Consider the following 17,009-nt stretch of genomic DNA (forward strand, 5'->3'; position numbering starts at 1 on the left):
AAACTGACGGTCGAATTTCCTCACCTCGCTCATTTACGACCGCACGTCATCGTCCTCTTTCCTTCTGCATGCAAAACGCTACACATACACGTTCAATCAAAAAACTCAACGGCAACAGTCCGCTACAGAGGCCGCACATATTGCTTTATTATCAGTTTAATTATGTACTATTTTGCACCGCCTACTTGCGGTTATCGTTCACCCTTCAACATCCGACCGAAGTTGTCGTCGTGTCGGACGTTCGTTCGCCCGTTTCGCTAGTTCGCTCCTATTGTGTCCGCGTGTTGCGCCTTTGCGACACGCGGGACCAAAAGGTTAAACGAATTATTTTTTTGTCTTGTTTACTGAAGCATTATAAAAACACGTGCTAGTCGGTAACTAGTTCATCTCTTATGCCGTACGCGCATCGTATTGCAAATGTGCATGTTTTGGTGTATAAATAGTGGTATTGGTATTGCTGTTCATTGCTTTCGCACGGTCGAATGTACTTGTGATTGTTTCAGATAGTTAGTAGTTAGCGATGTTTGGTTTGCGATTTGCCCAACACCCACCCGCGGAGTTGCAACAGGATCCATCACCTAGCAGGATAAGAAACTATGCACAGGGCAGTAGTGGGACAAAACCCGGATGCCGTCCAATTGCGCTCGTAGTCCAATCGGTGTGTTGTACAGCAGCTGCCACTGTCCAGTTGGTCGTGTATTGTCCGCCCCCTAGCCGTAGTATGCATCGCGTAAAGCGGAACCCGTAATCAGCACGGCAGCACTGGTAAGCATGAGTGTAATCACCTTCAGGGCACTGGGGCGATCGGAAGAATCTGGAAGGAAGGCAAACGTTCGTCAGTATATCGTCCACCCCGCCAAAGCGAGCCTGCAACGCATGCAGAAGCATCTGAAAGTCGATCCTACTTTTGCCACTAGGCCTAGCGCACTTCTGCCGCTCCACGTCCGGGGAGTAGTCAAACTTACACTGACAAGCCGAATTGCGACATTCGACATTGTCCTGTTCGTCGTTCACGAAGCACTCGCTCGTTTTGGAGCAGCGTGCATCGAGAGCTGCAAAAAAGGTACGGGGGGGAGGGAAAAAACACAAAGAACCGAATCCATTAGTGGTTGGAGTTGTGTGCCTCGTGCCACGCATCCGTCCCCTCCTTACCTATCTTCACGTTGCATTTGCCGTCCTTGAAGTGATGCTCGTTTTCATTGCACTGACATTTACTGTCCATGCATTGGCCCAACTCGCCCAGCAGCGGCTGGCACTGCTCGTCCACGCTGCACTCGTCCCCGTACTGTTCGGCCTCCTTCAGGCAACGGTTGGCCGATGGCTGGTAAAGGTGGCCCTTCCTGCAGTTGCACTGTTTCGGTTCACTTGGATCGACGCTTTCATCCTCGGACGCGTTGGCCGATTGACAGACGGCCTCCTCGAAGGCGCAGTCCGTTTCGGTGTCACACTCCGCCCCCTTCCCCGCCTTACACCGCTCGTCGATGTAGTAGTAGTTCGTCTTGCAGACGCACGTCTTTTCGCCCGAGCAGCGTGCGTTGGCCAGCGTACAATCCGTGTCCCGCTCGCAGTACGCTTCGTGGCCCTGCTTTTCGATGCAGAGCTCCGTTCCCTCGTCGTACTGCGCGTATGGGTAGCAGGTGCATCGTTTCGGTGACGCCGTTGGACAGTAGGCCGCACCGTACGGCGAACACTGGCTCTGCTGGGTGCAGGATGTGTTGATGCCCAGGGCGGCTAAAAAAAAGGGCACATCCTCAACGATTAATCGCTCGTTTCATTGTGCTGGACTGTGGTGCTGATTTATTTCAACACTCGCAGCCCTACCGAACCCCACCGTTCCGCCATACTTACGCTTTAGGCACATGCGCATATTATTATCGTAGAACTGATCATTCCGGCACGAGCAGCGATTGTTGCTGAACGTCATATCCGCCTCGCAATACTGTTCGTCGTGTGCGTATTCGCCAAGCTCGGCCATACAGCGACCCTCCTTGTTATAGTACCCATCCGTGCAGTGACACTGGCCCATTCGGCACACCGAGTAAGGCACTTCCGGACACTCGACGCCCTCATCGACGCATGGATCGCCAACTGCGGGAGGACAGAACAAAAGGGCAAAGGTTACAAACCCACACAACACACGCGGCACGCACACCGACGCCGGCAAAGTAACGTACATTTGCGACACTTTCCACAATCCTTCGTCGATCGTTTGGTGTTGATCTGTACCCGTTTGCCGCTGCCCGCAGTGTCCGTGTTCGTTTCGGCATCGCGCGTCTTCGGTTCACCGTGGCTGGGGGTCTCTTTCGCCGGTGTGCTTTTTTCGTTCGGGTTTTCCACAGTTTCCGACGTTTGTATGGCCACATCGCGGAAGGATTTTGTTTGTGCTGACGCATCGGTGCAGTGCTGGTTCACGCACCGCAAATTTTCTCCCTCACAGTCCTGGTGCACGATGCATTCTTCACCATCTGTAAATATGTATGGCAATGTATGGATAAGCATGAAGCTCTTTGAATACAAAACTTTGACTCCTGAAGGTATGCAACATGAAGGGTTAAATCACCAATAAATCACTTATTGGTGCAATAAATATTAAATTGCATAATGACAGGCGTAACCGATTGTAGATTATTGTTAACAATTTTAAAGTCATTCTATAATTATCTCTCTTTCTCTCTTACTCTCTCTCTCTCTCTTCTCATTTTAATCGTTATACAGAAAAATCGTAATGCGGGACGTTCTTTTTCATTAAATTCGTATGAAAAAGTGAAATGTTGCTTTCCAAACCTGGATAATACAGTGCAATAAGCATAAAATAAGAGATGCTTAACGAATATATTATTTTTTTTGTCGTGGAGGTTCATTAAGCAATTGTTTACTATTGACCGAAAATGAGCTGTAGAAAATATTTTCGGGAGATTTACTCGATTTTCCTGCAGCAGATTTCCATGACATCAATCAACCCCCACATGTTCTTTGAGTAATTCGAGGAGATTCTGTGTGCTCCGTTTGATGCTTTTCGATATAAATTATTTTCTATTCTAAATCCTGAACTAGTGACCAACGACATAAGCACATGAACGGCTAGTTCTCAGATGGCATTGATTAGGAAAAATTCTGTACATTCCAAACCAGAGCTACGAATGTGGGACTGAAAAAGAAGAGTTACACTTAGTAACACTTATATCTGATCATTGTTAAAAAAATCGTTAAAAGAGGTACTCCTTTCTGGTCAAGGACGTTCAAGAAACATCAAGTTTTAAGTTAGTACTAGTTCCATAACATATTAATGAACTTTGTATATGCTCAATAATATTGCTTTAATGTTTTGCATACAAGATCAGGCAGTTAATTTACCGCCCGCACCATACTTTATCGCAAACCGTTCAACAATCACAGACCGAACCATAATCAACCGTTTGACCGAGTTAAGGCTTTCCACGTCAATTGATTTCCAATTACACTCCAACCTACTTGGAACTTCAATTTCCTCCGCACAGCGGTACACAATACCCTTACAAACCAATAAATCGATGAGCATTTAGTATTCCGCCGGCAGCAAAACGCTCCGTCTTGTCGCTGCACGGTCGAAACAGTATTTTGCTTGTGGGGTCAACACAATTTCAGCCGCGGCACGGAACGGATCGACGACGGATGCACAACACACGAAAAAGCAATCACGCTACTCACTTGTCACACGCCGCCGGCAGACGTTGCTGCTGCGCCGATAGAACCCGTCGGCACACTCGCAGGAGCCCCGATGACACACGACCGCCTCCCGGTTGTGGCTGAAGAAGCAATCGATATCGTCGCTGCACGGTTGGCCAAGATCCACCAGCTTCCGGCAGCGGCCGCGTACGTACGTGTAGTCGCTGTCACAGGTGCAAACGCCGGCCTCGCACTTGGCACCGGTGAGCATATGAGAGCACTGTACCGCCTCCTGACACGCTACGCCATACGCGGACTCGGGCAGGCAGCGCGTGACATCGGTCGAGAAGACATAACCGGCCGGGCACTGGCAGTACCCAAATATGGAGCAGTGTGAGCTCTCCGCCTTACAGTCGCTGTTGTCCTCGCACGGCCATATGATGCTACGGGAGCCTATGAGAGCGGTAGGGAGAAAAGACCGAGGAATATAAGTTTACGAACGCAATGAATGTGGGTGTGCTGTCCGGCGCAAGGCTAATTCCAATAACAGTGCCGTAGAGCACACAACAGGTTGAAGATACCCCACCAGAACGTACTTGTCGATGGGGTTAAACGAGCTATAATCGATGCATTGTTCTGCGATAGGACATGTTGTCCAACCAGCCTGGAGCCACGGTTTTAAAACAACTGTTCACAATTTCTAAAGAAGCTTCTTAACATGGTGCCGGGCTACTGCTTACAATTTCTACAATATTATCCAAAACCAAGACAGGAAAAAAAAACTCACTATACAAACCGCGCACAGCAAGGCTAATGCCACTAATACTCCCCGGTGGGAAGATTTCAAGGCTACGAAAAACGTTACCATTTTATGAGCTCTCGTCACGAAAGCATAGCCCACACAACCACGGCGACGCACGGCTAAAACCTTCAACCTCACGAACGATATGAAAGGTAAGAAGAAAAAAAAGGAACGGTGTCTTAAAGCGCTAACCTATCACATTAGCGCAAAGTGATGTCGACGACTCGTTTTCTACCATTTTGTTTTGTTACCGCAATATAATGGCTTTTTCCTTGGTTTAGGAGCTTTTCCACCACGGAAAAGTTGTCCGAAAGAGGAAATATGTAATGCAATTTGTGCCCCGAAGCAAGGCCACAATTGCAATTTGGAAGAATACCCACAGGCAACGCCAAAAACGGACCTTAAAACCTCAATTTTACCGCTCCGCTCAAGGTAACTAGCTGTGTCATTAAATCACCCATTCATGCGAAAGGCGAGCGAGGTGTCGCAATGGCTCATTCACGAAACCCGATGCCCGAGTGCCGATGGTTCATCGAGTGCTCTTTGTACATACGGTTGCATCGATAAGATATTCGTTGGTCAAACGGATTCACAATACGGAACGATTCGTAATCGGGCAGATAGCCACTTGAATGCTTATCACGATCGCCGTATCATTTACCGTCTGGAGCTTATTGCTGGAAGATATACTGCCGGAGTCTATTGAGCATTCTTTTTCATTGTGTGTACGTTTACTTTTTTGTTGCACTATTCAACTATCTTATTTTTTAACAGCCACAAGAATCGCAAGAGGTCTAGGTCTGCCTTTTTTGGCTTTCTTTGACTTCATTTACCCGTAGCTAGATAATCATGCCTGCGTACGGAGGATTGGTCCGGATGGGATTTTGTACCGATCCTGTCGTATCCTCTACCAATACACCACCATACAGCCCCAAAACTAATGAACACCCCAAAATTATTAAACTATAATCACAACATTTATCGGACCACTTCACATCTAATGTCACCATTACCTTGCACCACTAGCAACACAATTATCACAACGCTTAAACGCGACATGTTCCAGCTCTATAGATTCCTTATAACAGCAAGTGGGAAAAAGGCGCTCGAGAATGCAACATTCCCAATCGACGGCTAATCGTACACTGATCGCATCACGATTGCTCCAGCCATAACTACATCTAAGCATGCCCAAATTCCACTTATCAGCAACCACCAGCGTCTTCTGCCAAGCCAACCCGATAGCAGCAACACCTGTTCTGCACCATAATCTTGGCACATTGTTCCCAATCACCTGGCAGCAGCACGTTATCTGTGCTTCAGCGTACATTAATCACCTTTCCCAATCACATACTCGGCTGTGGCGTTATTGTAACCGAACGTTATTATAACCAAGCGCAGTTAATGAGGCTGTGTGATTAAGCTACCGGAGTGTTGTTGCAGCTACCATCATCAACCATCCACTATTCGCGAAACACTTACGCACGGTAACATCTTCGTAGCTTTGCTCCTGAAAGCAGATCACCAACGGATGGCCGACACACCCGTGCCAGTAGATCAGTAACACCACCGTAACGGTCTTTGGCCACATCGCGATCGTGTGGAGCACGAGTAACTGCCTGCGCCTGCCAACTACTGCCCAGCACTGAGCACGCCGTTCCGTGTGGTCCGTAGCGCCCGTTCGCTCGGTTCGATGTGCGGTCAAGTTTCGGGACGGTACTGGACCCAAAGGTATCCCCAACTCAAGGTGAAGCCCTGGCAGCCACAAAACCCGTCAAACGGACGGTTTGAGCCACCGTTGACAAGGCCACACCTTCACCACTGCCATTTCGGTCGATCGCGTCGCGCCCGTTTTGATGTCGGTAATAATTATTCCACATTGTTCCATCGTGGACGTATGGCGTACTGTTGGGCTGCCGCAGCGTTGGAAGCCGTTGGCGAGTTGGGGGAAAAAATGCAACTCTCCTACACGGCAACAGTGTCGGCAGTGACGTTCCGGGTTTCCCGGTGCACAGTGCACACCTAGAACGCGGTCAAATTGTGGAATGCTAAAGCAATAAAATTCCAATTGACCTCTACCGACGCCTGCAACGTCGGCAACGAAAACCGCAGTTGCAATGGCCATTTCGCGGGAGGGCGAGAAAAATAAGGAACCACAGCTGGACCGCAATTGGCAAAGAAACGCTCGGCCGGTTGCATACTTTCAGGCGAAGTGTACCGCTAATATGGCACAAAGAAAACTCATCAATTTCCCTGTATGTTTGCGTGTGTTTGTGTGTCGGGGTTCCAATTCTCAAGCATTCAGGACGTGACCTGACGCCTGTACGTTGCAAACAATAATTTACCGTCAAGAATCTCATAAATCTTTTGTAAAATCGCATCCATCTAGCAAAGGTTCGGTCAGTGGGTCGCTCGGGTCGCTGGTGCCCTAAAAACTGACCACAGCCTTGAGTCACAACACGGAACCAATGGACATCAAAACTCACGCCAAGGTTAGTATAGCGTAGGATGGTCGAGTTAGTTAGGTTAGGTTAGTATAAAGTTAGTATGAGAAGGTATTCAAAAGACTTACACAATGCCGATTACTGTACCGAATATATCACCTGCTTATTTTACATTGCACTATGAACTATTATGATTTATTGATACAATTGTTTATTTTTTGTCTGTCTCGTTCTCGTAAACGCATTGTTATATGTTACATGTTATCGATTCATCTGCAATCTGCCAATCGTTCGACCTCAAGCTCAGCTGCATGCCGGACACGCTGTACCAGGTTTGTTCTACTGCAGCATTAGTCGCAGTTATGTTACGCCATATAATTACAACCAAGGTTCGGGTAGAACCAGGTATCCTGCCATCTGGTAGAGCAGGATCGATAGCATCCAGTGACGGTGGCAAAACCGGCGTGAATCGCTTCTTCGCTCCGCTACCAATACACCCGCGCACACAGACAGATAATTGAAGAGTAGTGCTGATTGACGGGCTAAATTATTCACCAGCTACCGTCTGTGCAGGGTTGGGTGACAGGGTGGAAACAACTCCTTCCCCCCGGCCACACCCACCCCTGGTAATACACGGCGACACGGTTGTAGCGGCACAACTCGTTGATTATTGCTAATACTCTTCGTGCGTTTCTTGCTTTTCGCCGAGTGCGAGGTTTCGGTTGCAGGGGTTTGTTCACGCAACTGGCCAGAAGGACGAACGGACGGTGCAGAACACCGCCAACCCATTACGACGTGTACAAAGCCCAAAAAGATTGGCACGCGAGGGCACTCGCTGCTCTTGTTTCCCGTTTTTTTTTTTTTTTTGGGTGGTGTTACACCTCCAACGGCTCCCACCTGATCCGTCCATTCAACAATATCAATGACGTCAGCAGTGACCAGCGCTACGTATCGATCCGGTTTGGTCAAAACTGTGACCAAAGACAATGGCACAACCAACTCTGGCGTGAAGCGGACTTTCCCCTCAGTTTTTGGGCGTTTTTTTTTATTTTACTGAGTGTGTTTACTCCGATTTCTTTTTGTGTTGACCACATAATAGCAAAAACGGTGGCGTCATATACACGAGGACAGCGTATCCCCTTCTGTGTGACGTCGGTTACAACAAAGCGGCATATCGAATGGCGTGTGACAAGTTGACGGGACTGTCGAAAAAATGTAATGTAATTATTCCGCACAACCGAACTCGTTATTATTCCATTTGTCGACCGTGCACCGTCAAGCGTGTTCCCTTCTGGTCGCCGTGTGTCCCGTCCCCATGCTCGGCATCCGTTACACTGGCACAATCCTTTTGCGCGTCACCAAATCGATTTCCATCCATCCTCGTGGACTCGGGACAGACAAGTTGGTTTCCTTCGCATTTTTTATTTTCTTTCACTTTCGTCCATTACCGATCCATGATGCAAACAAACCGCCACCGACACCTTCTGCCACCGTCAGGCTGTAGTCTCGATTTATGCGAAGTACCATCCATTTAATCTGTAAAGCCATTTGGATAAGCAAGATAGCTGTGAACGGGCTCGGTCGGCTCCACCCAGTGTCCACACTCATCCTTCCTGCCTTTCCCGAGCGATCATTAATGGTGCGCTATTGTGTGGCTGTAATAAACTTTTCGCAGCACTGAAAACCGAGCGGCCGCCGGTAAAGATGCTTATCATTCGGTTTCTGTGCTTCCGTACTTGACGGATCGAATTTGAATAGATCGACAATTTTACCGTGTGCAAGTGAAATTATTACGGAAACACAAACACAACGCTTGATGGGGGGGAAAGAAATCGTACAGCGTAACGCACTCGAGCACGACACACGAAACGCAAGCTCCGGAAAGCGTTCATCAGCATTTCTGGCGTAAAGAAATATGGAGTGGGAACGTGGAAGGTTGAAAAAACCCCACCAGCAGGTAAAATCAACAAAATTGCTTCGCTGGAAAACAAACAGAATGTTCCGAGGAACCGTCACGATTTTGTTTTTTTGTTATTTCGATCGTGTAACATTTATTTGCATTCTGCTACCGAATCGATTTGTGGGACTGGAGCTCGCGCTAAATGAGCTCAAAGATTATTGAAGCGTAGGATCAGAAGTATTTATCAATGATGGAAACATTTTCATACGCCATAATTCATCGACATGTGAGAATGTATGTGATGTGCTGAAGTAAAACAGCATACGTTTCATTCTACGCATGACTATTTTAAGCTCCAAATGCTCCCCCCAGGATCTTTCGGCAACCATCCTACGATGAAGTTCTTTTCTATGGATGTCACAATTAGCCACAGCAAGAATAGTATCTATTCTCGTCTGACATGAATAGAAATACAGCTAAAAATGGAACCAACAGACATAGATAATTATTACTACGCTCTAATAATAAGCCACTCCATGAATATCCGCCTTCCTGCTGCGTATCCATTTACGATTTCGATTGTGCTGATACACAGTGCTGATGCTCATGGGAAATTTCCAATTTAGTCGGTATTTATTTTATTTTATGTTTTTTTTTGGCTTGAGGGTTGAAATAGATTAACATATTTAGACCGTGAGTAGAACAGTTTTAAACACTGGTACTATGCCTTTTGTTTACTGTTTAAGAGTAACAAATATCAAGTAAAATAAGAATTTCTACTACAGGCATATAATACATAGCATGGGTTTTGGTTCTAAAAAATATCCGTCCACCTGAATAATTTAGGCAAACTGACAAATTAAATATTTTATATCCATGGGACAGTAAACTTAACGATCAGATTCGATGGTAGATCCAACAATTGATAGCTCTCGTTCATCAAAAAGCAATATAATAATGAAATTAAACATTAGTAACAGTACCAAAACTTAAAAATCCTTTTTGTACTATGCACAAAAAGTATTCGTCCATATGGCTTTTATTATTTAAATGCAAAAAGCATCCCGTTCGAACAAAATGTCGCTTAGTCGGGTTTTTTAATGTAATTTTAACTGCTGCTTGCTCTCGTGGCATCGTGCTAAACTACGGAAAAATATCTTTACTGATCGCATGGCTCAGTACCATTGAAATAGTTCAATTGGGTACAGATCGGGACTGTGAGAAGCCTTTGGTTAATTTATCCCTGAAAAAAAACCCTTTTAATACCAGATTTTTTTTTTGAAAATTTTTCCAATATCTGAAAATACCATATCTGCCACATAACTGCATCACGTGTGGTTCGGTTAGATGATTACTGTACAAAGCAAACGAAAGTATAAATAAACCGCAGTGACTCTTGCACGGGGCGCACACTACCAAACATTGTGATTTGTTTTTGGTTCTATTATCTATAAAGAAGGTGCAATCTGGCAACACTGCTTACCAGCATAAGCAGGTCCTAGTACCATCTAAACACTTCCGACCAGTTTCTCCATTACTTAGGCAACGAACGCACGATCATTGCAGCAATTCAGGCGCGTTTTTATATCACTTTCTGCACACAATCAGTAAATGGTTTTATGGCATTGTTTCTTCATTGAACGGGTTTTTTTTGGCGTTGCTAAATTTATCCTTTAAGCACTGTGTTTATGCACTATTTTCAACTAACTGGTTTTGAAAACAATCTAGTTATCACTGCGTCCCTACTGGGCACCCACGAAGCTTGGTTGCTTGTCACTCATCGTAGCAGCCATGCGTGTAGCAAACGGTGTTTCATTAGTTAATTAATATCCCGAGTCCCAAAACCGTGGGGAGGCATTTACACCAACTTCCTTAAACTTTACATGCACATAATGGTGGTGTTAAATGAGTTTTTGGTTTGGCGCACTTTTCACTTGCAAAACACACGCATACAACGAGGGTTTACACTACGATCGATAAGTTTATTTTCATTGGGAAATTCTTCTGCCCACCGTTCATGCGCTTCCGTTGACTGTTAATTAGTACTGCAGAACAGGTTTTTGCGCCAAAAACCGTAAGGTTCTGCGTTCGCTTACACAACACAGTCGCACTTCTTCAGTTTCTTTGTCGCGCACGGTACGTGCTGCAGAGTGTTGTGTTTCATTCATTAGCACCTGTACGGTAGGCAGAAATGTGTTTCACTCCTGTACAGCAAACTATAAACACCCCGGGGACTGGCAGTTTTAACGGCAAGCAGTAACGACGCAGTGCGTTTAATATATTCCAGCATAATTTGAATGATAACTACTAAATGTTTGCGTTCAATGTGCGCGTCAAATTATACTGCATGGAGGTGCTTGCAATCTGTGCACACAATACTCCCCAAAAACCCTACCTACAGCTACCGATGGTGACATTCGTACGAATTTCTTGAATCAACACAATCTCCACCCATGGAAAGCTTTGTGACAAAAAGTGACCCACGGTGTTGTACCTTCGGTTTGGAAAACATTCCAACTGTTCGCGTATCCTTGCCCACGGTCAACCACGCGTTAACCCCATCCGCTCCGGGACGGCAGCATAGAGGTCCCTTTTGGTCACACTGTTGCTATATAAACCATTGCGAAGCGATCGATCGTTGATTACAAATGCGTCGTCCCGAAACTGACCGAACCCCACCACAAACGAAGAAACTCCACCCGCCGGCATGACCGTATGACGGTTCGAAGGCCAAACAAGGCCGCACCAATTTCAGGCTGCCCCAAAGCGGAAACCGGTCACAGGGCATAAAGAACACGGCGACAAAGCGCAGACGATCGTGGTCGAACAGGAGCTTAGAGCAAAGTCGACATACCGCGCGATACTTTTCTTTAGCATACACAATCACACACACACACACAGACACGCACATGGCTCAATTCGTGGCACCATTTCCATCGCAGTCACCTGCCCGGCAATGCTTGACACACACACACAGCACCCGATACCACCGTGCACGTGCTTGCCTGTTACAGGGGTTCAGTTTCATTTGCTTCCTACTTTCGGTCTACCCTATCCACTCTCTCTCTCTGTTTCTCTCCCTCTCTCTCACTCTCTTTTCCTCTCTTGCACCTTTCCCTCACGAAACCTCATCACCCCGCTTTAGCCTATTATTGTTTTAATTTCCATTTCAACCGTGGCTCGCGGCCACCGAATGGTCGTTGTTTTCGCTCCACCGTGGTATTTCTGTAGCAATAAACCTGCGACACTACCCTTTTGCCAAGGTAGCGTAAGCGTTTTGGTGGCGGTGTCCACTTAGGGAGCGGTATCGGCAGCGGGAACAAAAACGGTGGCATAAAACAGAAAAGCAACATTTACGATTGCCCCGGTTCGTTTGCGACGTAAACGAGAGTGGTCAAGTTTTGGGATTGTTCGTGTGTGTTTGCTTTCTTTTTTTTCCTGTTCCATTTGCCCCTCCCGAGGCCCTGGTTTCCCCCCCCCCCCCCCTCTCCCCCTATCAGTCCTGTCTTCGTAATTAATACCCACAACGAACGATACCATTGTGTGTTTTACCGTACCAAGTCTCGTATGGAGGTATGGCATTTGTGATAGCATCGTAAACAGTGCTTGGCGAAGCAACTGAAAGATTGCTTTTTCCTCGCCAGCCAACATATGCGAGTTGCCCGTGAGCACTGAAGATCATTAACCGTGCGAAATATTGCATTGTTAATTTACTACTCTATGCATTTTTTAAACCACGCGATAAGGGGCGGAAAATAAACCCACAGTAAGTATTGGTTTTTGGTTCTCTACGGTTCTTTTAAAGAAACGTTATTCTAAATACTGTTTGAATTATGTTAATGTACGATTTTTCAATCATAAACAACAGTATGCCGATTCAAATGAAGCTCCAAAGCGTTACGCACACTACAAACCACCGGGCGCCTCCACCGAAAAATAATAAAACGCTTAACAGGATTGATTATCCCGGTTCACTTGCACGCTAGCCGCAGTTAAGCTTCATCAACAAACACTGTTTTGTACAGTCACACACATACACACACACACATACCGCACACTTATTTGCATACTGAAAGGTCACCTCTTCAAATAGATAATGCTTCGTTAAATGCTCTTGCCTTATTGCACCGTATCACAGCGAAGTAAAGGAACACACACCTAGTGAATTGTGAAATGATGCTAAACTATCTTCGCCGCACTGTAGCGAAAGATGGAGAGTTGGGAGGAGAATTGCTTTTTTGTTTTAAATGAAACGGTTCCAGTTCCTTCCCGTGGCTCTCCTTCTGCAGCGGCACGCTACCACTGTCGAACAGCTTTTCGGTTTATTGCATCGCACTGTTGAACTGCGTGAAAGCTGCTCCGTTACTGACGAGTGCCACCGGACCGGTTGTAATATATTTTCCCACAGACCCACAGATCATCGCTTTCGAGTGGCTACTTTCGTTTTCCTTTTTGTGTGGCTCTCTTTCGCTCGTACGCCCGTCCGCTGGATGCGATGATTGTGCTTTGTAGAGCGTGTTTGCTTTCTCCCTTTTGCTCGGCATGTTGCCTCTCACTTGGGTTCACTTGGTTTCACGCTCACGTTTTGCTGCAAGTTCTGTCTCCGTATGATGTATTCCCTCTCGCTGGTTCTTGTTTAAGAACCATTACAATTGTTGAGTTATAAAATTATCCTCTCGCTTCTGTTCTAGCGACTGACAATGTGTTGCATTATTGCTTTTCGTTTAGTTTCTTTACTTCAAAGAAGGGAAAAGACATTTGTGAATATGGAGATCACCAATAAGTGTACGTAAAATTAGCCACAATGGACGTAATAACTATCACCATCAACAGCAACGGATTCTAATTTCAAATATTTTACCAGTTTGTTGCGCGTACCTGTTGATTGTGCAATTGATGAGACGATAGAAACATATTTACCCCATCAAACTAAACCAATTCATCTTCATTATTATGTGAAAAAAAAACCAACACACAAAACGACGAACGAAAATCGAATATACATTATTCGTGGTCATGTCCTTCCGTTACAGGTGGAGCATTCCGCGCTGTAAAAGGGAAGTGATTCAATGAAATGATGATGACGTTCGTAAATTATGTACAGTGATCAGGTAAAAGTATGATGTTGTTCACTGATACATGCTTATTAAGCACACGACTGTTTACATTGAGCCAGCAGCAATCTGAAGGACTTTATCTGATTGAACAGACAGCACAGCCGGTAAAACGGTTCACGCGCACGAAACGCAGCGGCCCTTCTGGCGGGAGTAAAACAGGATCGAATTAGGGCTGCATTGGCAACAAAACAAAACTTTATTAATCATTGAATTTCCAATTTAGATATTGCGTTAACATTTCATCCGTAATCTAATTTCGTCTGATCGATAGTCTATAAATAGGTAACATAGTTTTGTAGGCCATCGATATCGCGCACATCGCACAGCTCAGACGGGACGTGTGAGGGATGCATTTTAAATTAAACGAGCGTGCTAAGCTTACGCGAAAGTTTTCTACAGCTACACCGTGAATTATGCACATACCCCTTCTAACAATATGTACTCTGTTTTCCGTTCCGATCAGTCAGGACAAGAATAGCAAATCAATTGTTTAACTTCGTGAAGTTCAGTTGCATCAACCCATATGCTTGTTCCGGGTTGCTGCTGTAATCTTCCTGCCGATACGTTCGACTGAAATGCATTTTGACGCTTTGCTAGTACATGACATAATTAATTAATAATTGTGCATAACTCACGTTTAATAGTGAAAAACAGGGCGCGAAACAGCAAAATAAAAGCAAAAGGCTATTCTATACTACAGGGTCTCGCAAAAGGTGCACAGTTTACTGGCCACGCGAATAAAATAAACGGGAAGTAGAACCGGACAGTGCAACACGAATAAACTTGACAGAATCGGTTAAACTAAATATGGTGTCAAGTGCACAATTGAGTAAATTGCTAATCGGCCAGGCAGTTAGGAAATAGACGAGTTCGAGAGTTGTGTAATAAATAACTAAATTGCATTTCATTCATTTGTTCACTTCCACACCACTTCTAGGCCGCCACATAGGCCGAAATTTTCGTCTTAGGTGGTTAATAGTTTCTTCAATTCCCCAATTAAATGGTCGTCTCATCCGTTCTCTTAGTTGCGAAAAAATTTGAACGATTTCCTTTCTTCAAAATAAGCCCAAAACTTCTCGATCGGTCGTCTATAAAGAACATTACGATCACCGGGAAAATTTCTTTGATCAGTTTCTTCAGCAGTTGTGTTTGGGTTGTCGCAAGGTTCTCCGACAAAGCAGAAATACATTGATGCTTCCGCGTGTCTATATCCAATTTGGGCTAATGTTTTGCCATTTTCACCGAAGTTAATCGAAACATTTTGTCAATTTTTATTGTATTCGCGATTAAACGGTTTGCTCTGATCATTTTACATTATTATTTTCTTGGCAAAACTAAATACAGCAGTTCCGCAGCTTTCCAGCAATCAGTAAAGTCGTGAGCATTTCAATTTATCAACATCTACTTCCAACGGTCACAATTTAAACTTCCGACAAAACCCGCACGTATTCGCCCCCTAGACAATTCGAGTAGTTTTTCACAAGTTCCTCTACCCGCCAACCTCACTTGACCCACACATTTGTGGTTGCACACAAGATTTGATATTGCCTTCTCATTTTAGAATATGTCTGTCCTACTCTCAAGAAGACCAACGACCAATTTCGATCCACCCGAACGTGTCTGTACACAGTGAATTTACTTGTGTGTTTGTATTGGTGTGCATGAAACGCGTGTAGGCAAAGAAATGACAAGTCCAAGGAAGCCGGGTAAACATACACAAAACAGAAGCCAAACTGAACTAACGCATTTCGCATCTTTTTAGAAGGAGTATTTACGGACCAATTTAAAACATGTCGTCGAAATCATCCCTGTATCGGAAGCGCCGTCGCTATCTTGAAGAGGTAGAGAGAGAACTTCTGGAAGAATTCGATGCATTGGAGGCTTCCGGTTCTGTTTCGGTGCCGGCATCAGCGGGCATGAGCTTTGGTAAGTGCAATCGTTTTCCTACACTTATAATAATGTAAGACCAATTGTACCAGACGCATATGCTTGCAGCAGAACGTCCTCATGATCTCCTCAGCCCATACTAAAATGTCCTCCATTTTGTACAGCGAATAAATGACAAGTCGGTCGCAAAATCGGTGATCGGCGCGCAAAAGCATAAGAATGGAGATATAATACTAATTTTTTTTTTTAGCAAAAAAATTGTTCCGGACCAATAAATAAGCCTGAAAAACGCGTTGTTGCTGAGAGTTTTAGAAACGCAGGAAAACTCAACATAATGGATGGTTCCAGTTCTATTTCGGTACCACGGGCATGATCTTTAGTAAGTTAAAAAGTTATTTTACGATGAAACTAGTTAGAATAGAAAGTGGGAAATGCGATATAATATAAAGTGGAACATTAACTTGTTATAACTATGGTACTTGTTATAACTATTAACTATGGTTGAACATTAATGTTCTAATGTTAATGTTTGGTCGCAACCTTTCGATTCTGAGCAAAACGCTTAGTGTGGTGTTGTGAGTGTAAAAGTGAGGTTAGATGAAAGATCCTGCGTTCTTAAATCTCGTTTCGCAAACCAGGCGGACGTTTTCCAAATGGCGAAGAAGATGAATCTTATATTAATTATTTTTGTGCTTATGTGAAACTGCGCTTCCGTGCCTCTCCGAGTATCATGTATTTTACGAAAATGGTTTACTTGTGGCGTGTTTCTGGTGTAATAAAATCACTTGCCCGGATAGGATTGCTGTGCGCGATTCTCCGTCTGCTGCGTTGGGTTGCGGTTCCGTCATGTACGATCTTTGTTTAAAAAGATGCTCGTTTTGCGTGTTACCTACTGGGTGGGTTGTGGCTATCGTTTAGTCTTTAGTTGATATCATGGGAAACCACATTTTTATTATATTAATATTCTTACCAGTACCAACAAATCTAATTCAGCCTAATCATTCAACAGGGGATGTCCGGTAGTATGATGGCAATCGATTCAAACAACGATCGTCGTGTCGTGTCGATCAACCCAATATACTTGGATGTGACCCTCAGCTGTGCGATAATGTAGACTGAGATCTGTACTGCCAACATAGCATGCTAGAACACAATCCTCGTTTCGCTAACCAAGAGCTAAGTATTGAACAATTCAGTTTAGTTTTAATTCTTAT

General features: G+C 45.0%; 1 protein-coding gene across 1 annotated transcript; it reads right to left on the minus strand.

Annotated features, from left to right (window-relative positions):
• Positions 1-710: 710 nt before the first annotated feature.
• Positions 711-5,506, minus strand: LOC128719915 (cell death abnormality protein 1-like). The gene is made up of 7 exons (XM_053813557.1): positions 5,461-5,506; positions 3,688-4,098; positions 2,175-2,465; positions 1,849-2,088; positions 1,153-1,731; positions 906-1,052; positions 711-814 (listed from the first exon to the last, which is right to left on the minus strand). The coding sequence occupies exons 1-7, from the start codon at positions 5,504-5,506 to the stop codon at positions 711-713; spliced, it is 1,818 nt and encodes a 605-aa protein (XP_053669532.1).
• Positions 5,507-17,009: the final 11,503 nt, after the last annotated feature.

This window comes from Anopheles marshallii, chromosome 2 (assembly GCF_943734725.1).
Source record: "Anopheles marshallii chromosome 2, idAnoMarsDA_429_01, whole genome shotgun sequence".
In the NCBI taxonomy this organism is placed as follows: domain Eukaryota; kingdom Metazoa; phylum Arthropoda; class Insecta; order Diptera; family Culicidae; genus Anopheles; species Anopheles marshallii.